The following is a 22,088-nucleotide window of genomic DNA, read 5'->3' on the forward strand; positions in this document are numbered from 1 at the left end:
CTGGGCTGTGACCAAGTGCGTGCGCATGTGTATCCGTAGGGGTTGGGGAAGCAGTTGGGCTGAGACCTGGAGCTACCAAGTAACAACAATATCTGACATTTACCAGGCAAGGGACTCCTCGCCAGACACTGAGCTAAGGCCTGACCGGTCCTTTGTGGTCCTTAAGACAACCCTTATCCTTAACCCCGTTGTGCAGACCAGGGACTGACCCACGATAGAGATGGTCTGGTGGAAGAAGCCGGTGGCTCTCCCCTGGCCCTCGGGATGGAAGCAATCCGGAAAATCTGGACGGGGGACGAGGCCTGTGTGCTTTCAGGCGCCGCCTGGACTCCCCCCCATCTGGGTTGGGAGGCGGGGGTGGGGGAGGAGGCGGGGGTGGGGGGGAGGTGCTGCGACTGCGGACTGCGCAAGCGCGCCTCCTTGGCCACGCTTTCCGCCACACCAGTGCCCGCAGCAGCCTGCGGAGCCGCCGAGGCAGCGCAATGGTTGCGGCGCTGTTTGGCTGCTGGTTCCGCGTGGGCGGGGCCCGCTCTGGGGTGTCCGGCCCGGTCATCCCGGTCGGTCGGGTGAGTGTCCCCGGGGAGTGAAGCCAGCAGGGTGCCCGGGGCGGGCCATCCTGGCTCCGCCCCTTGCCCCCAGAGTCCTCGGGCAGAGTCCTGCGGGAGTGGCAGGCGCTGGGGCAGTGAGTGTGTGTGTTGGTGTGTTGTGTGTGCACGCACGCGCTTGTGTGCGTGTGTTCTTAGTGGTCTGAATGTACGTGTGTGTCGATGTGTGTGTCTGTTTCTACATGCATACATAGCGGAGGGTTGGGGATCGGTCTGTCCGCTTGTGTTTGTGTATGTCAACTGTGTGCATTTCTGCGTACATGTGATTTTGAGGGTGTGTATCTCCCTGTGAGTGTATTTCTGAGGGTATGTCTGTCTGTCATGTGCACGTGTGTTTCTTGTATGCATGTGTAGTTTTAGGATTGTGTGAATGACTGTGTGCTGGAAATGTGAGGGTCTGCATGGTTTTGAAAGCGTGTGTCAGTATGTCCACCTGCCTTCCTGATGGCTGACTGTATGCCTGATTTTGAGGGTATGTATTTCAAGGGATCAATTGTTCACAGGCCACATGTCTGCCTGTACGTGCGGGGAATAGTTTGTGCAAAAGAAAAGCATGTGGGAGCAGGACTCGATGTTTGTGCGCACATGTGTACACCTGTGTGTCATTGTTGACACGTATGTCAAGGACCTAACTTGAGTAAAGCTTCCTTGTCCCCACACAGTATCTGTAGTTGCCTGCAGCCAGTTGCTTGCTAGCTGTCCACTATCATGGTCTAGTGCACTAGCTGCCTGGGTTGCCAAGGCAACGGCCAAAGTCCTGACTCTCCCTACCCCCAGAGGGTAAGGTGCTGGGCGCCTGCAGGGAAAGGTACAGCACAGATTCTCCCACTGGTGGGAACATAGGCTAATGCCAAGTGGGAGGTTGCTCTTCGTGGTCAGAAGGAAGAGAGGAGCGCCATTTTCCTCTCCTCAGCTCCTGGCTCTCCATCAGCACCAGAGGGGCTGCCACTGCCCACCCACCACGGGACTGGGAGCCTAGAGGTGGGGGCTTGGGAAATATCCCCAAAGCTCCCAGGAGAGGAGTGTGGGGCTCAAGATGGGTTTCCAGCTCCTAGCGAGGGCCAGCACCCAGTTGGCACTCAATAAAGATGTGTTCGCTGCAATCGGAATAAGGCAGGTGTACTCATCCTAGGCCCAAGAAATGATGACAGGACATCCCTGGATCAGGTCCACTGTCTTATTGACATATCACAGGAAATTTGAAAGGGCTGATGCAAGGTTATCCTTTCCCCCCATTTTACTGACAAACTGAAGACACACAGCCAGGAAGTGGCAAACAGAATCTTGAAGCCAGGGCTAACTGTTCTGTCTGGGTCCTGGGTCCTGGAGTCTGTGCTCTAGATAGTCAGAGGACTCAGACTGAGGTCATGAAGCTGGGGTCGGGGAAGCATTCATCTCTCCAACCTCCATGCCGCCTTTTCCATTTCTAGGTGTACTATGCTCCTCCCTTGCCCCATACCCCTCATGCCTCAGCATTTCCCCCATCCCAGATATTCTCCAGGAGCCCTCCTCCCACTTAATATCAGCTGAGGTAGAGTGTTAAATATTCCCATCAACTGTAAAAAAACACATTCTGATTTAAGCACTATTCTATGCAATGTGATTAAAAAGGAAAAAAAAGGACCATTTCAAACATGCTGTCAGTGGGATGTAGCTTTACACATAGTCCTTCACTTTTGATGACTCTCACTCCTCTGTCCACCAGCAAGGCTCCAGTTCATCCCTCACTTCTCAGCCCCATGGTTTCTTCCTTGGCAAACGGAGTGTGGCTTGGTGGTTAGCAGCCCAGCCCCGGATTCAAATCCCAGCTCCCCTACTTGCTACTCTGCATTTTGGGCAAGAGAATTTACCTCTCTGGGCCTGTTTCCTCATCTGCAAGAGAACCATAATCATATCTGCTCCCCAGTGTTCGTTCTTGTGTGGATTCATGAGCCCTTGCATGCGAAGGGCCAAACACAGGATCTGGCTGTCATCAGCACCCGATGAATGGAAGTGGTTTCAGCTGGCACAGTGGTGATGGTCACTGAGCATGCTGTGTATCGAGACATCTCAGATGCCCCTTCTCACACTGCAGGGTATCTGAGCCCTTGCGCCAGCATGTGGAGGAGTTGAGTATGAACGTCAGATCCCTGCCCAGAGCAGGAGAAAGGGCAAGGGCTGAGCTCTTCCTCTGCTGGGGGCTTCCGGGTGGGGTTTGGGGATGGGGTCCCGGGGGCCTGGTGGAGGTGCAGCGCCAGCCTCTTCTTCCTCTCCTCTCCTCCAGACTGTGGTACAGACCTCCATGAGCCGGTCCCAGGTAGCCCTGCTGGGCCTGGGCCTGCTGCTCATGCTGCTACTGTACGTGGGGCTGCCAGGCCCCCCTGAGCAGACCTCCTGGCTCTGGGGAGGCCCCAATGTCACAATCCTGGCTGGTCTCACCCCTGGCAACTCCCCCATCTTTTACCGCGAGGTGCTCCCACTCCACCGGGCACGCAGGTGGGTGCTGACCCCAGGGTACAGTGGAAGGACTAGGTCCAAGGGGAGTCCTGTGTGGGACCCCAGCTCAACTCAGGGTGCTCAGGGCCTGGGAGGGCAGTGGGAGAAGCCTAAAAGAAAGAATGGCGGGCCACTCTCAGACCCCCAGGACACACACTCCCCTGTGTGCCCACAGGGTGGAGGTGGTGCTGCTCCATGGAAAGGCCTTTAACTCCCACACGTGGGAGCAGCTGGGCACACTGCAGCTGCTGGCGCAGAGGGGCTACCGGGCCGTGGCCCTTGACCTCCCAGGTGAGAGCCCCACTCCGGGGTCTAGGGAAGCGACAACATCCAGCAGGTACAAGGGGGCAGTTTCCCAGAGTGGGGAGTCGGAGGGGTAGAAAAGCCTTACGGTATGGCTGGGGGGGGGAGGGGTTGGCATTTGGATCCCAGTGTCTGGACAAACGGTGGCAGGTCGCAAGACAAGATGGCCATACTAAAGTGCCTGTGTTTTTATTCTCTACCTTGAAAACTAGAATGTGGATTGTTGCATGTCACAGAGCAAATAGAAACATGACTCACTTTACAAGCCATCACATGGAGAGACCTCACTGTACTTTTATGACAAACTAGGTAGCTTTTTGGTTTTTTTAGTTATGCAAATGGTTTGTGCTATTATTCTGGTCTTTAAAAAATCCAACAAGAGAGATGCCCTCAGAGACCCATGCCACATTTCTCTCCCAGCAGTTTGGGGGTTCCTGACTCCCTTTGGGCGTTTCCATATATAGAAAAATGTGGTTCTGCAGGATTGTGTGGTGAGGTTAGGAACGTGACTGGTGTCCCGTCTGCTTAGCAAATCTATCCGCAGTTTGGTTTTCTCCTCCTGTACCATGTCTCATAGGTCATGCCAGTCATCTGTATGTGTACTATGTGCCATTGGAGGCATGGACACATTTTATCTGCCCATTCCTCTACTGGTGGATATGTAGGTTGATTTAGAGTTTTCAGTGTAAATTGAAATGCTTGAGAAATGAAGCTGAAGCAACTTTGGACATGTCTCTGAGCACAAAGGCAATAATTTCTGTAGGGTAGCTACCAAGGACATTGATGGGTCAAAAGATACACATTTAAAAAAATTTTGACAAATACTACCTTACCCTCCAAAAATGCTATATGGATTTATCCTCCCATCCGTCATTTATGAATGTGCCTGCCCATTTCTCCTCATCTTTCCCAACACTGCGTATTATCAATCTTCTTGGTTTTGCCAATGTAATGAATTAAAAATGCTTTTCTAGCAGACCTATCACATTATAAAAAGTAGCTTCTGGGGCGCCTGGGTGGCGCAGTCGGTTAAGCGTCCGACTTCAGCCAGGTCACGATCTCGCGGTCCGTGAGTTCGAGCCCCGCGTCGGGCTCTGGGCTGATGGCTCGGAGCCTGGAGCCTGTTTCCGATTCTGTGTCTCCCTCTCTCTCTCTGCCCCTGCCCCGTTCATGCTCTGTCTCTCTCTGTCCCAAAAATAAATAATAAACGTTGAAAAAAAAAATTATTAAAAAAAAAAAAAAAAAAAAGTAGCTTCTGGGAAGTTTGGGCTAGCATTGCCACGTGCCACTGCTCTTTCCCCCACTGTGGTGGGCAGGAAGTCCTGAGTTCCTTTCCAGCCTCCCTCAGCTGGTGCCTCCTGCTGTTCCCAGGTTTTGGGAACTCAGCACCTTCCAAGGAGGCAAGCACAGAGGCAGGGCGGGCAGAGCTGCTGGAGCGAGTGCTTCGAGACCTGGAGGTGCGGAATGCCGTGTTGGTGAGCCCCTCTCTGAGTGGCCGTTATGCCCTGCCCTTTTTGATCCAAGGCCACCACCAGCTGCGTGGATTCGTGCCCATCGCACCCGCCTCCACCCAGAACTACACCCAGGAACAATTCTGGGCTGTGAAGGTACTAGGAGGAGGGTTTCCAAAGGTCCTGGCTTGCTATCCCTGGCTTGAGTCATGGCAGGAAAGGACTCAGGTCTCACTTGGAGGACACACGGCCTCATCTGGATAGAAAGAGATGGGGTGTTTGGGAAAGATTTCCTAAGGAGGTGGCTAGAGGGTGAGTTCCCATCAGGCTCCAGGATCACAAGCCCTTGCCTTGCCCTGCAGACCCCGACTCTCATCCTGTATGGGGAGCTGGACCGCATCCTGGCTCGGGAGTCACTGCGGCAGCTCCGTCACCTGCCCAACCACTCCGTGGTGAAGCTGCGTGATGCAGGCCACGCCTGCTACCTCCACAAGCCTCAAGACTTCCACCTTGTCCTCCTTGCCTTCCTTGACCACCTGCCTTGAGGTCACCCACTGGCCAGGCCCGAGGCCTGGCCTGAGCTTGGAGAGTCTGGACCAGCACCTCACCAGGGAGGCAGCCCCTGGGATTGGAGGGTGGAGGTCAGAGGGCCAGACCCAGTCAGGACCTCTCATTTCATCTCACAGGCACAATAAAAAAGAGCATTTTTGTCATGCCTGGGGAGTGACAGGTCCTGTTTCCTGGTATTACAGCAGGTGGGGTGGGACTGGGAGGCAAGTCTGGAACTGCTTTGGGGCTGGGAGCTGGAGGGAGGTTTCAGCAGCCTGGGAAGACTAAGAACATGGGCTACTTCCTAGCTGGCTGCCCTTACCACTCTGTGACTCAATTTCCTCATCTGTAAAATGGGCATGATGTTAATACCTAACTCAAAATTTGGTTTTAGGATTGAATCAGTCTGGGTAAGTGAGGTACTTGGCCACACGGAGCTGGAGGGGGTCAGGGCGAGGGGGTATTACTACTGCTGCGTGCCCACTGGGATTGGTGGGAAATCCAGGATCTGGCAGTTGAACGGAGTGAGTCAGGAATGCAGGACCTATGGCCCAAGGGAGCAGGATGTGTAGGGCTGGAGGTGAGGAATGTGGTTTAACAATTAACATAGCATTGGTGGTGAACTATCAAGACTGCTTGCTCCTGGGTATGTAAGCAGACCTGACTTAAACCCTGGGAGCGTTGGGATGGACCCCTACCCTACCCTCCTGGCCTGCCTCCTCTGAGCCAGGAGGCTGAAGTCTTCAACCCTGCCCCTCCCCAAGCTGACTCAGAACTGCCTAAGGGTACAAAGGGCAACTGGGGGCACAAGTGGGCAGCTACAACTGTGTGCAGTCTGGGGGTGGCCAGTACGACACCTGTGCCTCTTTATCCTCCCTCTCCGGTGGCTGCAGAAGAGCCAGGAAGCCTGGCACAGGGTCAGCCAACAGTATGTCACATGTATGCTTTTGTGCAGTTTCCCCACCTCTCCCGCTGTCACGCAGCCTCAGTTTCATCCTCCCACCATGACATTCTCTGTCACACAGATGCTACCACACCCAACCACCACCTCACACTCGTATTGTCACACACACGGTCACACACACTGATGCACACTGTTAGATTTGCCCACACAGCTGCACATTCGCACGATCTCACAGGCAGTCACATATGTGCCCCTCTGTCCATTTATCCTTTCCTGGCACTTTGTCCAGGCATAGGCTCAGTGCCCTACCAGGTACACGGATCTGCGGGTACACGGACCGGCCTCCTGGAGCTTACACAGTATGAAAAAACAGATATTGACCAATAACCTCTCCACATAGGGGGCTGTGGCAGTCAGGGAAGCCCTCCCTGAGGAGCTGAGACACGGAATGGGGGAGAAGTCGGAGACGCATGGGAGGGGGTCGGGGAGCAGGCAGGGGCCAGCTCTGGCAGGACTTTGCAGCTCTGTACCCCAAGAGTAAGGGGCGCTGGAGGGGCAGACACTTCGTGCGTCAGTATCTACCCGCCTCTCTTCTGTCCCCATGTGGAAGTTGTGGGAGATAGAGCCCTCTGGAGGCGGGACCATCCGGAGCTCGCTTCTAGGCCCGGGGGCGGGGCCTGGCGGGGTGGGGCCTGTGGGGGCGGGGGCGGGGCCAGCGGGGGCCAGCAGTCAGCCGCGGGGCGTAGCAGGTGGCGGCGGAGGCTGCCCCCGAGAGGGATCCGGTAATCGGAGCGGAGGCTGGAACGAGGGGCGGGCGGAGACTCCCGCGCCGACGCGGCCCTAGAGACTGGGGCGGCCCTTACTCGCAGTCTTCGGCCCCGCCCCGCGACCTGGTCCGGGCACGTGGTAGGCAGACCCGGGCGGTTCTGAGCCCGCGACCTCGCAGGACCCTGAGCCCTGGGCACAGTCCGGAGCGGGCGCTGAGAGGCAACCGCGGGCCCAAGACCGGCAGAGAGCGAGGTGGGGGGCCCCGGAGAGGAGTAGAGCGATCTGGGGTTCCATGGGATAAAATCCGGGCAATTGGGAGAATGATTTGGGAAGGGCTGGGGGAGTCAATGCCTGGGATCAAACCTGGCTCAGCTATTCTCTAGCTGTCCCTGAACCTCTCAGCCTCAGCTTTCTCCTCTGTAAAGTGGACATTCAGAGGCACAATTTCATGGGGCTTTTTGGCGGATTCAAATGGGCATGTGTCGAAAGCGGCCAGCACGGCTCCTGAAACAGAATGGGGGCTCCAAAACGGGGTGTGTTCTCCCTGTGGGACGTTGGAGGAACCGCCCTGGGGAGGGCCTGTGTGCAGATGGAGTCCACTGGGCCCCAGACGGGAGGGGTAGGTAGCCACTCGCTTTGCCCCCAGCTCACCCCGCGCAGCGCCATGGCCAGCGAGGGTCTCGAGGGCGAGCACCCGTCCGTGACACTCTTCCGTCAGTACCTGCGCATCCGCACCGTCCAGCCGGAACCCGACTACGGTGAGAACGCGGTGGTTCCAGGGCCTGCGGTGGGGCCCCAGGGCGGGGACTGTGCTCTATACCAGACTCCAACCCCTGTCACCCAGCTGAGCCCCACTCTGCTGCCCCAAATGGCGCCTCAACGCCTCTAGCCATTCCCCAGACCAACAGACTGCTCAGCCGCCCCCTTCAGACTGTGCTGCACCAGAAGTTACTCCTGGTGGCTAGTTAAGGAACAACTTCACCTCACTGCCCAGTGTTTGAGGTCGGGGAGGGGAGACCAGACAGCCACAAGGAAAGACGCTCCAGAAGCCTACTGGGGCAGGACAAAGGCCACAGCCCTTAGGGAATCAAGCTTGGTGGCTGGAAATTGTGGACGTGGGTCCAAACCCCTGCCCTGTATTTACCAGCTGAGAGACATTAGGTGAATCTCATGTCTCTGTACCACAGTTTTCCTATTTCTAAGGAAGATAGCAATCACTCCTGTTTCTAACTGTGGACTTCCCACTTGACCTTCCACAAAGGGTCCCTGACTGGCCAAAAATATCTTCTTCCTTGGAGACAGAAATGCAGGTGTCCCTGAGGGATGTGGAATTGCACTGAGGAGGCAGCAGCCCATTTCGAATGGGCTCCCCTCTCTGAATGCACCCCAGCTTTGCCTGGATCGGTGGGAAGTGTAGGTAGGCAGAAGCAACCCCAAGACTCTCTGTGTCCCCAGAGGCTGCCGTGGCCTTCCTTGAGAAGAGAGCCCACCAGCTGGGCCTGAGCTGTCAGAAAGTAGAGGTGAGCTTGGGGCCCTGCATGGGGAGGGGATCTGGCCCTGGGGCATCTCCTCACCTCCTGGTCCTCTCCAGGTGGCACCAGGCCGTGTGGTGACCGTGCTGACGTGGCCAGGCACCAACCCCAGACTCTCCTCCCTTTTACTCAACTCCCACACGGATGTGGTGCCTGTCTTCAAGGTGTGTGTGGGGACGGGGGGAGTGGTGTAGGCTTTGAGGCACGTGAAGATGATGTAGACCTTCTCTTGGACCCCAGGGATCCTACTGGGCTGGTCCTAAAACTGACTCCTGATCTCATAGGGCGTTACTCTGTTCAAGCAGCTTTTGTCCAGTGGTCCATTCTGTGCCCACAGTGGGGGTGGGGGTGATGGTGGGAACAGAGTTGAGGGATGGCAATCAGCTGCCCTCTTCAGCCCTCTTCTATCCCCTTCACCACCCCACTTGACACCCCAACTCTACTATGGACTTCCAGGACAGGGCCACAGTTGAGCAGAATAGATTAAATTTGGGGCTTGGGTCCTTCTTCTCATCTCCACCCCAGGAACACTGGAGTCATGACCCCTTTGAGGCCTTCAAGGATGCCGAGGGCTACATCTATGCCAGGGGCACCCAGGACATGAAGTGTGTCAGCATCCAGTGAGTGTCCTCCATTCCCTGTCCCCTCCAATGTCACTGGCCCATTGAATTGACACAGGACCTGGGGTGTGATTGGAGAAACTCAGGGCCAAGGAACATCTTGACCCCTTACCTTGGACAGGAATTACCACCATTACATGGATAGGGAGACTGAGGGACAGGGATTTCCCAGAGTCCCCCTACCAGATTGTGGCAGAGTAGGGCCCAGGGCCCAGGGCTCCAGCCTGCCGACCCAAGCATCTGGTGGCTCCCTCAACACCTGGCTTACCTCCTGTCATTGCCCCTCAGGTACCTGGAGGCTGTGAGGAGGCTGAAGGCTGAGGGCCACCATTTCCCCAGAACCATCCACATGACCTTTGTGCCAGGTAGGAGTGGCTTGGGGAGGGACACTTTCAAGGGAGGAGGATGTGTTGGTGAGGGTGGCTCCCTCATCTCATGTCCTTGTTGCTTTTGCAGATGAGGAGGTTGGGGGTCACCAAGGCATGGAGCTGTTTGTGCAGCGGCCCGAGTTCCAGGCTCTTAGGGCTGGCTTTGCCCTCGATGAGGGTGAGCAGGGTGGCAGGCCCCTGAGCGGCCAGTAGGGGATAGGGAATCTGCTAGTGGGGGCTGGGCCACTCCACCCTCTGAATCCCCTTTTCCTCCCCAGGCCTGGCCAACCCCGCCGATGCCTTCACTGTCTTTTATAGTGAGCGGAGCCCCTGGTGTGAGTATGGGCTCGGCAGGAGGGTGTCACTGTGCAGATGGGGTGCTGGGCCAGAGGGGCAGGGGTCTGCCCAGGGTCATGCAGCAGGTTTGGACCTGAGTAGGCCTTGAACCCAGAGCCTCTGCCTCCCAGACCCTTCCTACCTGGGCTTCTCCTTCCTGAGCTTCTTAGGGTAACCCCCTGCCATGAGCAGAAGCCAGCTCTACACTGTGCATTCTGTGGGGGACAGCCCTGCCAGAGGAGCTTGGAATGAGGGGAGGACCTGGGTCCACCCCAGGGCTGATACTTTTTCAGCCCTACGCATGCTTAAGACACCCACTTCTCACTCATTTTTCCCAGGGGTGCGGGTCACAAGCATCGGGAAGCCGGGTCACAGTTCACGCTTCATTGAGGACACAGCAGCAGAGAAGCTGGTGCGTGGCACACAGGGAGGGAGTTTGGGAATTCCCAAGGCTCTATCCCAGGGCCACTCTCACATCCGATCTCACACTCTCCTAGCACAAGGTCGTGAGCTCAATCCTGGCTTTCCGGGAGAAGGAGAGGCAGAGGTAAGGCAGCCTGGGAAAGAGGGTGGGGGTCTGAGCATCTGTGCAGGAGAGAAAGGAGGTTCCCCCTGCTGCCCCTGCCCTGTCTCCCACCGCAGGCTGCAGTCAAACCCCCACCTGAAGGAGGGGGCTGTGACTTCTGTGAACCTGACTAAGCTAGAGGGCGGCGTGGCCTGCAATGTGGTACCTGCTACTATGAGCGCCAGTTTTGACTTCCGTGTGGCACCGGATGTAGACCTGAAGGTGCCACCTCTACCTGGGTTTGGAGGAGGGAGCCAGGTCCTCAAACCTATCTTGGAGGCTCAGGGAGAGCCCGAGAGGTCAGCTCATCTCCCTTCTCATAGGCTTTCGAGGAGCAGCTGCAGGGCTGGTGCCAGGCAGCCGGCGAGGGAGTCACCTTCGAGTTTATTCAGGTATCGGCTGGGGACCCATGGTCGGGGAGCCGTGGGCACAGGGGAGACCGGGCTGGCTGAGTGTGGGTCACAGTGGGAGTGTGCGCTTGGTGTGCGTGCATATATCTAGACATTGCTTTAGCTATGAGAGACACGTTTTATTCACCAACAAGCATTAGTCATGGAGGCCACTGTTGGGTGCTGAGCATAGCATAGGAGTAAAATTAGGCACAGTTCATGGCCTTCTAGTCCTTACAGCACGAAAAAAGGAATAGACCTGAATTAGACATTTGTATAATATTACTTTTACATAAGTATGAACACATGTGGTTCAGGAAAGGGTGGGACCCCACACTCTGAGAACCCATAACGAGTATTCGGCCAGTCTGAGAGGTCTGGGAGAGCCAACCTGAGGAAGGGCCACTTGGCCTAGGATATGAAGGATGGACAGGAAGTAAGAAGATGGAGAGCAGGGCAAGGTCCCAGACCTGTGGCTGGACTGGCCAGCTGGGCATCTGAATAGGTGGATTGAGGCCAGGGTGGGGAGTGGGGGTTGGATGTGTGCCTGTGGCAGGCACAGCCCACCCTATGAAGAATAGGGCAAGATGTCCGGGCCCTGTCCTGATCTTGCCTTCCTTCCCCTCCCCCCAGAAGTGGACAGAGTCCCGAGTGACATCTACTAATGACTCAGATCCCTGGTGGGCAGCATTCAGTGGGGTCTTCAAGGACATGTGAGCATACTGGCCAGCCTTTCCCTTTCCTCTGTCCTTCCCCTACCTCCCTTCCACCTTCCTTGTCCCTTCAATCCTTCCCTTGCCCTCTCCCCTCACTGCCTCCCCATTCACCAGGCTCTTCCCTCGGCAGGAACCTCACTCTGGAGCCGGAGATCTTCCCAGCTGCCACCGATAGCCGTTATCTCCGTGCGGTGAGCCTCATGCAATGGATGAGCAGTGGGTGGGCCTGGATCCTGGCCTTCCTCCTAACAGCTTCTCCTTGCTCCCTGCAGGTGGGGGTCCCAGCTCTGGGCTTCTCACCCATGAACTGCACACCCGTGCTGCTGCATGACCACGATGAGCGTCTGCATGAGGCTGTGTTCCTCCGTGGGGTTGACATATACACACGGTTGCTGCCTGCTCTGGCCAGCGTGCCTGCCCTGCCCAGTGAGAGCTGAGTCCCAGGCTCCCCAGCCTCTACCCCGGGAGTGTCCATCCTGACCAGTGTTAAGTACCCCTCTGCCCCCCTGCCCCACAATAAAGTCTGTGTGCGGACAGGGGCCAGTTCTGAAGTACTAAGAGCAAGGATGTTCATGAAGCAGGGATTCTGTCATTTTCTTTGTGGACATGCTGTTATCATCCCCCGTTCACAGATGAGGAAACTGAGCCTGGCTCTGGATATGTCTCTAGCACCCTATGCTGCTCTTGTGCCCCTCGACACAGCATGCTCATTCAGTACCACCCAGCCCTGTCTGGCATCAAAGGACCATAATTCTTGTTCTCAATGGTCACTATACCTATATCTGACTTTTAAGGTCGGGGATACCATCCGCGTTGAGGGGGAAACTAAGACAAAGATCTCAGGGAAACATTCCTGGCTTTCTGGAAACACACTTGGGATCCTGAGATAGAACTAGAACTGGAGGCCAGGTGGGCCCTGCCAGATGTCGGGGCAGGCAGATAATGAGCAAGTCATGACTGCTCGCATTTGCCAGACCCTAGGGATGACAGGTGTGGCGCCTGCTCTGGTGTTGGGAGCTTGAGTCACAGAGGGGCAGGAGCCTTGGTAGACCTGGTTAGTTGACTTTAGGGTCCCCAGCACCCTGTGCAGGGAAGGATCAGTGTGCAGAGTGGCTCACGAATGGGGGCTTCAGTCTGTCAGCACTGCTAGGGCTCTAGGCAGTACCAAGAGTCACTGTGGCCCTGAGAGTTGAGCCTGTTCCTCTAGCTTATCCGATCTAGTCCTGTTCTGGCCTCCACAGGAACTGGGTGGGACAGGTATGGCTGGGCTTTTAAGTGCTGATAGTGGCCAGAGGGAAGTCCACAGCCTGGTTCTGTGGTCTGCAGGCTTAGTCCCCATGGTAGTAACCCCTGCACCTGGAGTTCTGACAAGGAGCCAGGACTTTGTTACCTTTGAACCCTCACAGCAGCCCCTGGATGCAGGTTTCACTGGAACCCCTTTAGAAGCTCTGCTAGAATACCCTGTCCAGGACTGCATAGCTTGCAGGTAATGGGAGGCCACAAAGAATTGAGACTCAAGAACTGGGGACCTGTGCTTCTACACAAGGGAGGCTCCATGCAAAAGCTGAGTGCAGCAAGCTGGTTGTGACGTTCAGTAGGCCTAGTTGAAGCCCCTGACCTGGGGTCTGGCCTCCCCCTTCAGACTGCAGCAGGATGACTGGGCAAAGGAGTCTTTATGCCCCCTCTCTTGGGGATTAGAGCACAGGCCTTAGTGGAAGCCACATGACCTGGTAACCTCAGGGTGGGCCAAGCTACCTTCAGGACATAAAACCTGCTTTTGGTCCCTTTCAAGACCCCACCTATCTGACACCCCCTGGTAATGGGGCAGTTGGCCATCCAGAGCATGCCAGGATGACAGTCATGAGCTAGCAGCCCAGCCTTGGCTGGCCAAGCAAACTTTCTGGGGTCCAGCATGGGCTGCCTGGGTCCCAATGCGACTTCCATCCCAGCCTAGCTCCATCATCTTGGAACAAATTTCCTTCCCTGTAAAACAAAAAGAATAGTAATACCTACCTCAGAAGGGAGACCATTTATCATGGGTTGTAGCTAGTACCCCAGAGTAAGGAAGTGAAATCCTTGAGACAAGTGCCCAAGGCTGGTTCACAAATTACATGATCACCATACTCAAATGTGAGTTTTGAGGACTGGGTGACCAGGAACAGTGATATGCTTGGCACCTTCTATAGGAAGCCCCCAGATACCAATGACCAGTGTACCACTTGCTTCATTGACTCCTCTAAGGACGAAGACTTTGCAAATAAAGCAGCTGATCCAGGGTGCACAGCAGGGTCTGGCGCAGTTGCACTAGGAAGACAGTGCCACCACTGCCCTGCCTGCCAGGGCCCCCAGCGCTTGGGGGGGACCAGAACAACCAGAATAGTGGATGCTGGCCACGTACACTAGGAACAGCTTAAGTGTGTAATGGCTCAGGCCAGAGTGCAGAATTCAGCAGGGTCCTTTATCTCCTGGGTAAATTCAAAGATCAGGATGTTTGTGATTACTTTCCTCACCAGCCTGCCTAGTCCAGCAGGCTATGTGCTCCAGCCTCCCTAAGGCCCACCACCATTTCTTTTACCAGGTCCCCTTCCTACACTCCAGAACCCCATTTCCCCTGACTCCCACCCATACCCTACCACCGAGAGAAAGCAAAAAATGGAGGTACCAACCCCACTCCAACCCTAGTTCCAAGATCACAGACACAGGCCAACTGACAGATCCTGCCGCAGGTTTATTTGTACAAATAGCACAGGAGGACACCAGCCCCATGCAGACAGAAGCCCAGGGGTCACACCAGTCCTTCTACCCTCACACTGGCAGATGGAAGCCTCTACACTGGTGCCTTTGTGGGGGCCTGGGCACCTTTGGGAGCCTGAGCCTGAGCTGCAGCAGGAGCTGGAGCAGGAGTTGCAGCTGCAGCCTGGGCCTTGGTTTGAGCCTTGGCCTTGGCCTTTGGCCGGCAGAGCCTGAGACCCTTGGCAATGCGGGCACGAGCACGTTTCCCGAGCTTGGGGTGAGCGATGTAGGCAAGTCGATTGAGCTTGCGGCTGCCACCCTTTGGGATCTTGGGCTTGACCTCCTTGGGCTTGACAAGGGCCTTGATAGCCTCGGCACGTGCACTCATGGCCTTGGCGTTGTTGGCCTGCATCTTCTTCAGGCCCTTCTTGTTGTGCTTCTTGGCAAAGCGCATGTTCCTCAGGAACTTGGGGTCTACCTGGAAGGCAAAAAAAAGCAGACACTGTAAGTGCAACACGTGGGCCCCAAGTCACCTGTTGTGGCCCTCTCCACAGCTGTACCCAGGAGATTGCTGGGCTCCAGCCAAGGCCTACTGGGGAGGTAGACAGTCAAACTTAAATGCTGAAATATACACCCCTCACAAATCACCTGAAGAGAAACACGTACTACAACCCCAGAAGCCAACACTCCACCCTAATGCTCCACACACACATTTTCCGGGCTACATGCCCAGAGCCCAATAGAGCTCAAATCAAGTGCAGAAGGAAAGAACAAATGAAGGCTGCCCCTTCTGCCAGGGTTGCAGGGCGTCAGCTCAGTTTTCCTGAAACCCCTCAGGGCCATCCCCACCTCTTTTAAGGAAAGTGTCAGTTAAACACCAAACCTGGTACAACAGATTCATGGCAAAGAAGGCTGAAAAAGAAATCAAGATGGGGAAACTGAAGCTGTGAAATTCAAAGATTCATTCCACAGATCAGAGACCAAGGGCACAGGGAAGAGACAGGACCCTGTTCTCTTGCTTCGACCCTGTAGCCTCAGCCTTCTCAGCCAATTCTTGGAACTCCTTGGCACAGGAAGGAAAGCTGACCCCCAAGCTCAGCACCGGGTCAGATCAAGGTCATGTGACTAGAAGAATGGAAGACTCTCACAAAGTGCGCAGTACACAAAGATAAAGCCATTCCCTCCCTTCAAGTGCTCTGGATAAACAATGGGGATGGTCAAACTACCCTCAGGAGGCAGGTGACAGTTGACCAGGGAGTTACGACCTGGGCTGGGAAAAGCCAAGTAAAGGTTTCTTATGGGTTTGGCAGAACTTCAAGTCCAAGCAAAAGGTGGCTGGATAGAGAAACCGTGGACTTTGGTAGTCCAGGTAAGACAAGAGACAGTTCATAACGGTGCTCAGGCAGATGCTGAAGCCAGAAAAAGATACATGAAAGGCTCTCTGATGGTGCAACTGGGGCCAAACAGACACACTTGTATGTGATGCGGCACACACACTCACCCCCTTAAGAGATTCGTATCTTTGTGACCGGGGCTTCTTGATGCCATTTCTGTGCCATTTCCGTGCTGTGAGGAAGCAAAGGAATTAGACCAAATGAGATTTGCTCTAGTAAGACCACCCAACATCACAGCTGGCCAGCCTGGGAAAAACCATTACTTCCCAGAGTAGGCCTTCTTGAGATCTGGAATAACCCTTATCATTGAATGCAAAGCACGGTGGGTATCTCAAGCGGATGCCTGGCTTCTACAACTATAACCCAAAGGTAACAGTGACTGAAAACAAAATCAGCCCCAGGCCCACAGTAGAAATGTGCCCCCTTGCCCTGCCCCGCATCCCTAGTTCTTGTCAGGGTCTGAAGTGTGAGATAAGAGGTTGGGCCTGGGGAACTTACACTGGTTGTGCGTGGTGTGGTTCTTGGACTTGGCCATATCTGCACCTGGAAGAGGAGAGTGGCGGTCAGGCCCGGGGGCTCACAGGGCTGGGCCTATCACTGCCGCCCTGATGTGTAAGGACGTGGGCCAGAAGCCGGAATGAAGCTGCACACAGATGCCTGCCTTGCATCTGCGGCCTCCACCGGCCTCAACTTACTCAGCACGACCCGACGCCGGTCCCCGCCTCCCGAACTCGGGTAACAGTGCCCTGAAACCAACCCTCCCTCCCAAGGCTGCGCTCTACCCCAAATCCGAATCCTCCCCCTCCCATCCACTCCTTGAGAACCCGCAAGCACCACGCGCGCTCCGCGCCCTCCGCTCCCCACAGTCACGCAGCCGGTCTCCCTGTCCTTCGCGGGGTTTGCGCCCGGCAGCTGGCTGGGAGCCGCGGATGGCTCCGGATACCGCGCGGCCAAAACTCACCAAAGCCCGCGGCTCCCGAAGCGCCCTGGACAGGAAGAGAAAGAGGAAGGCCGCTGTGCAGCACGGGAAATAGGGTCGTCCGGGCCGGAAGGTTCTTCCGGAAAAGCTTCCCCCAGCGCCGGGAAGAAAGGTTCCGAAGCCTGGGAGGGTACAAGCCAGATGGGAAGGCGGCGCTACGAGCCTCGCGCAGCTTCCTGCAGGTTTTACCCACGTTTATTCTTCCTGGACTAGGCTCTTGGGGCCCAGTTCTCATTAAAGGTCCCGAAGACGAAGGGAGACCCTGAGGAATACATGCTAGGAAAGGAGTGACAGACTTGTGTTCTTTAAAAGTACCTTGGCTGCTGTGCGGAGAATGGACTGTAGGGGGCAGAAGTGAAGCGGGGGAGGTGTGGGGCGGCTGGTGCCGTCTTCTCCGTGGTGCCACTGGAGAGTGGGGGAACCTGGAACCCAGCCAGGGCGGCCGGTATGGGGAAGAGTGGATCAGTAGACTGGATTTGGGATGCAGAAGATGAGGGAGGAGAGGGAGGCCAGGTGACCCCTAAATTTTTGGCTTGAACGTCTGGATGAATGCTGGTACTGTTCACAGAAGTGGGGAAGGTTGGGAGGGACAGGGCTTTTATTGCTTTGCTTTGAGGAGGCCAGTGATCCAGATGTTTCTGTTTGGATGCATTAAATGTGACACGCCTGTGGGACATCCAAAATGAGTCGGGCGTTTCCTCCTGACAACTTTTCCCTCTTCCCCTCTCCCCCTCCACAGTTCATCTCCACGCAGCAGTGGGACCGGAGGGCACGGTTAAAGACACAAATCAGACCTTGTCATTGAAAGTCTTCAAAGGCCTCCTCTTGCATTTGGAAAGAAACTCTTTACTTCCCCTAACCCTGGCAGTCTTCTCCATATCATTCACTTCTCTCCAAACCCATGGGCTTTTTTCCTTTCCTGCCAAGTACAAATGCTTGTTCTGACTTCAAGGCCTTTGCACTTACTATCCTCTCTGACTGGACTACCTTCTCCCTGGACTATGCTCTTTGGATGGTGTGCTTTCTTGGAGAGGTCTCCCAAAGACTGCCCACCCTATCTAAAATAGATACACTCTACTCCATCTCCTCAGTTATTCTGTGTCCTCTCATTCTCTTTGCTTCCTTCATAGAACTTTCCAGACTCTAATTATGTTCTATATTTACTTGTGTACGTGTCCACTGGCACAAGTGCCATGAGTTCAGGACTGGTTTGGTCACTTTTACTTCCCCCATTGCTTGACATAGGACTTGATGTAGAACAGGAACTTAATAAACACCTGCTGAATGGACGTTCTTTGGCAAGGTGGTTTCACGGAGTGACAGGAGCATATTGCAGAGAGTTGGGGGGTGAAGGGGAAAGGGAGGTGTGGACATCTGCTCGGGACTTAGTTTTGCCAGGTTGTTATAACAGTGGCAGAGCAAGCAGTGAGCAGAGAGCCATAGTCCGACAGGGGAGGCAGATTCAAAGACAGGTGATGGCCATGCATTAACATTGGAGCTGCTATAGGGATTGGCCCAGGGTGAAATCCCAGCTGCCTGTCAAAGGGGGAGCAGTGACAAGAGTGGGGAGCTTTGATTGATCTGGGACTTGTTCAGGAGCCAAAAGGGAACATTACCTAGAGCCACTTGCCTGCCATGCCTTTCAATAGGCAAGATGGTAGGGCCAGCCTTATGTATAGGGATAGTTCCCTCCTTCTTCCTTCCTCCCTCCCCCCTCCCTTCTTCTCTCCCTCCCTTCATCCTTCCCTCCCTTCTTCACCCCTCCCTCTTCACCCCTCCCTCACCTCCGTCTCTCTTTCTCCCTCTCCCTCTCCCTCCCTCCCTCCCTCCTTCCTCCCTCCCTCCCTTCCTTTCTTTCTCTCATTCTTTTTCCGTGAAAGCTCTTTTGTGACAATTGTATTCATTCAGTCATAATTCATGGACATCCTTCCCTGTTCATGAAAATCCTTTGTGGTCCTATTTTATTTTGCTCATTTGAAAACATTATTGGTGTGTGTGTGTTGGGGGGGCACCTGGGTGGCTCAGTTGGTTAAGTATCTGACTTTGGCTTAGGTCATGATCTTGCAGTTTGTGGGTTTGAGTCCCGCATCGGGCTCTGCATTGACATTGAGGAGCCTACTTGGGATTCTCTCTCTCCCCCTCTCTCTGCTCCTGTCCTGCTTGTTCTCTCTCTCTCTCTCTCTCTCTCTCTCTCAAAATAAATAAGTAAACTAAAAAAAAAAAAAAAAAGGAATATGGGACTCCTGGGTGGCTCAGTTGGTTGAGCATCCGACTTTGGTTCAGGTCATGATCTTATGGTTCACAAGAGTTCAAGCCTCATGTTGGTCTCACTACTGTCAGCACAGAGCCTGCTTTGGATCCTCTGTCCCCCTCTCTCTGCGCCTCCCCTGCTCACACTCTCTCAAAAATAAATAAGCATTTTTTTAATTTAAAAAAAAAGCCTTTAAAAACATTATTCTGGGGCTGGCTCAGAAGAGTGTATGACGCTTGATATAGGGCTTGTGAGTTCAAGCCCCACATTGGGCGTAGAGAGTACTTAAAATAAATAAGTAAATAAGCAACAACAAAAAAAAACCCCACCACAACAATGCATTATTCTGAAAGAGGTCAGTAAACATCACCAGATGCCAAAGGAGTCTCTGACACAAAAAAGGTGAAAAATGTAACCTTTCCTCCAAGGTTGACACACTTCCACCCTCTATGAATGAGCAGCTCTTGCCCCATTTCAGGTCCATGTGGAGGCCTGGGTCCACCTTCCATCCTCAGTGGCCTAGCCTAGGGCAGAGCCACTAGCTAGACTCAGCGGAGTGTCTATCAACCAGGCCCCTTGCCGATGCCTTGGGCACAAGCTGGAGAGGAGAGGCCTAGATAAACCTTGCACTGGACGAGGCTGGATGTGACCCACCTGAACCACGTGGCCTCCAGTGGCATTGTCTTGCCCAGGCCTTGTCCAGAGCCACAGTCCAAGTAGGATCCAGTAGGGCCCATTCACCAAAGTAACAGGATTGGAGACATCTGGGATTATTTTTGCTGTGCCTGGCACAGGTCCAGGTGCATGTGGGGGCCTGATAAGTATTTGAGGAATTAAATGTACACACTTCACAAACCCAGGCAGATGGCAAATCGAGAGGCAAGAAGCCAATCAGCCTGAAGGGATTTCACAGGGATAAGAGTCAGCTCTTTGACCAGGTCAGATCTCTGCTCTCTAAGCTTCATTCTGAGTGTAACCTGGGGACAAACACAGTAATTGCTCCACAGGGTGACACTGGATAATTTGAGTAAAGCACTGAACACTGTGCTGAGTACACATTAGGTGCTCAATCATTGTCAGTCTCCTTTATGCTTTTTTCCCCACAAGGCCTCTGAAGAGGGGGAGAAGGCTCAGGGAAAGAATGTCAGAGGCAAGTGAATGCTAAAAATGAGGACAGGATCCAAGGGAGGGTCAGGCTGGAGGGAAGGGACAGTCCTCAGGGGTCCAGATTCCCCTCAGGCTAGAGTCCCCTCAGTTCCAGAGGGACAGGGACCCCCAGTGTACCAGATAAGAGGGACTGTGGGTGGGTTATCAGAAACCAGGATGTTCTCTCTGTAGAAGACTGGGGGGGGGGGGGCACAGAAGAGGAGGCCCCCTGAGCAGTGGCTTTGGATCTGCTTAGAAATTCCCAACTGAGAGGCCACCTAGCTCTATGTGGCCACAGAAGGCAAAGCTGTGACCGAGGAAGGCCAATACCAGCTCCATGGATGAGGATTATTTCAGATCAATCAGAATTTCCTCCGAACTATGGAGCAGTGAGTTCCCAGAAGCAGTGAGCTCTCTTGTACAAGAGGTATGCAAGCAGTGATTTAATTACTGAAGATGAGGATGAAGTATGGGATAGAGGGTTGGAGAATATAACCTTTCAGTTCACTTATCTCTGGGAGTCTGGGATTCAAAGTTCCTGAAGAAGGAAAGGTGGTGGGCAGCGTGTGACGCCAGCGTGGGGCTTGGGGCCTGGCAGGAAAAGAGAGGACAGATCAAGCGGAGGCTTGGAGGTGCAGCCCATCCCTCAGGTCACTGGGTATGTCTTCAACAGCCCCAGGCCACCGATTTTCCCTCTGGGGGGGGCCTCTGGCCCCGGAGTGCTGCAGTGTCCCCAGCCAGGAATGTGAGCCTGCTATCCGCATGGGGGCAGCACGGGCCCACGAATGGAATGGTGCTGCAGCTGGTAGGCTGGGGCTCCCTCTCATGGGAACCCTTTGAGCCTCCAGTCCCTCTCTCCCTCTCTCTGTCCCTCTCTCTCTTTCTCTCTTTCACACGCCCACCCCCCACACACACCCACACACACACACTACTTTTCCATCCACCTCCACCTGTGGATCAAGCCTCTATCTGCCATTCTTGGCAGGTGCTCTGGGTAGGTTGGGTCCCCCTGGCCCCATCAAGAGCCTGGTGGTGATGGGGGGTGGGTGGGTGTCTTCCCCGAAGAGAGTTCAGGGTAGAGAAAACGAAGCCTGTGGGGACCGCCCCTGTTGGTCTACCTGAGAGTTATAGGAAGCCACAGTTTGGGCATCAGGTGGGCTTGGGTTCAAATCAGACTGCCACTCACCAGCAGAGTGACTTCACATTTCTGAGCCTCAGTTTCCTCATCTGTAACAGTGGGGGAGAGCATCACCCAGTGCTGAGCAGGAGGAAAGCCTCCCAGGGCCTGGATGTGCATTCATGAGACCACCTGGCAGCCTTGGGGGGTGATGGGGCTTTCGTTACCATATTTCACAGATGGAGAAAGGGGAGTCTTTGGGCATGACTTGCTAGAGGTCCCACAGCCAAATGGAGGGCTGCCATAGTCCAGACGCCCAGTGGGACCCGGAAGAGCATGGGATGGTGTATGCCTGGTGAGGCCATAGAGGGAGCCCTGTGATGCTGACTCCCACCCCTCAGGTGATCTGGGAGAAGCCCTTGGCCTCTAAGGTCAACAGATGCTCTGAGTGGGAGCATCCTCAGTGCTAGCCCCTGCCTCTGCTCAGACTCACTCACCCAGAACAGGCCTAGAAAGGAGGGCGTGTTGGTGATGGTGGCAGTGACCCTGGGAGGAGGCAGGGGTCAGCCAGCCTCAGGCGGGCAGAGGCAGGCAGGATGTGAATGGAGGAGAAGCTCAGTGCCTCAAAGAACTGACTCGCTGGGCATGGAGGGGGAGTAGGTGCGTGTGAGGGGGTTGGACAGGGCAAGACTGCATCCCCGAGTGGCTCCCCCCACTCCCGCCTCGCCTCTGAGGTGGAAAACACAAAACAGCCAAGGGGACTCCTTTTTAACAAAGAGGGTCTGAAAAGGAAGAATGAAGCAGAGGGCTGGGAGGGACCCTTTCCTTTCCCTCCCCAGCAGCTTCCAGGGAGTCAGCAATGTCATTGCTATGGCAACCGCAGCCCC

The 22,088-nt window shown here is 54.9% G+C and overlaps 3 protein-coding genes across 6 annotated transcripts; 2 read left to right on the forward strand and 1 right to left on the reverse strand.

The window, feature by feature from the left end:
* The first annotated feature begins 443 nt into the window (after window positions 1–443).
* ABHD14A (abhydrolase domain containing 14A) lies at window positions 444–5,551 on the forward strand. Its single transcript, XM_030306915.1, has 5 exons — window positions 444–566; window positions 2,869–3,080; window positions 3,256–3,371; window positions 4,755–4,990; window positions 5,197–5,551. Exons 1-5 carry the CDS (start codon window positions 483–485, stop codon window positions 5,377–5,379), a joined length of 831 nt encoding a protein of 276 aa, XP_030162775.1. The 5' UTR covers window positions 444–482; the 3' UTR covers window positions 5,380–5,551.
* A 1,533-nt stretch (window positions 5,552–7,084) lies between these two features.
* Window positions 7,085–12,132, forward strand: LOC115508332 (aminoacylase-1). Of its 3 annotated transcripts, none has more exons than XM_030306911.1 (15): window positions 7,085–7,193; window positions 7,702–7,813; window positions 8,511–8,575; window positions 8,647–8,751; window positions 9,113–9,207; window positions 9,496–9,572; window positions 9,664–9,753; window positions 9,854–9,910; window positions 10,250–10,323; window positions 10,409–10,458; window positions 10,554–10,698; window positions 10,800–10,868; window positions 11,499–11,578; window positions 11,712–11,772; window positions 11,854–12,132. In XM_030306911.1, exons 2-15 carry the CDS (start codon window positions 7,720–7,722, stop codon window positions 12,016–12,018), a joined length of 1,227 nt encoding a protein of 408 aa, XP_030162771.1. In that variant the 5' UTR covers window positions 7,085–7,193; window positions 7,702–7,719; the 3' UTR covers window positions 12,019–12,132. The 3 variants fall into 3 exon arrangements, with proteins under 3 accessions (XP_030162771.1, XP_030162770.1, XP_030162769.1); XM_030306910.2 differs by having other exon boundaries at window positions 7,185–7,307; XM_030306909.1 differs by lacking the exon at window positions 7,085–7,193 and having other exon boundaries at window positions 7,314–7,813.
* A 2,157-nt stretch (window positions 12,133–14,289) lies between these two features.
* On the reverse strand, window positions 14,290–21,532 carry RPL29 (ribosomal protein L29). 2 transcript variants are annotated; one of them, XM_030306917.1, is made up of 5 exons: window positions 21,528–21,532; window positions 16,670–16,681; window positions 16,207–16,251; window positions 15,816–15,880; window positions 14,290–14,792 (listed from the first exon to the last, which is right to left on the reverse strand). In XM_030306917.1, exons 3-5 carry the CDS (start codon window positions 16,241–16,243, stop codon window positions 14,409–14,411), a joined length of 486 nt encoding a protein of 161 aa, XP_030162777.1. In that variant the 5' UTR covers window positions 16,244–16,251; window positions 16,670–16,681; window positions 21,528–21,532; the 3' UTR covers window positions 14,290–14,408. The 2 variants fall into 2 exon arrangements, with proteins under 2 accessions (XP_030162777.1, XP_030162776.1); XM_030306916.1 differs by lacking the exon at window positions 21,528–21,532 and having other exon boundaries at window positions 16,670–16,746.
* Between the last annotated feature and the right edge of the window lie 556 nt (window positions 21,533–22,088).

This window comes from Lynx canadensis, chromosome A2 (genome assembly GCF_007474595.2).
Source record: "Lynx canadensis isolate LIC74 chromosome A2, mLynCan4.pri.v2, whole genome shotgun sequence".
Classification (NCBI taxonomy): Eukaryota; Metazoa; Chordata; class Mammalia; order Carnivora; family Felidae; genus Lynx; species Lynx canadensis.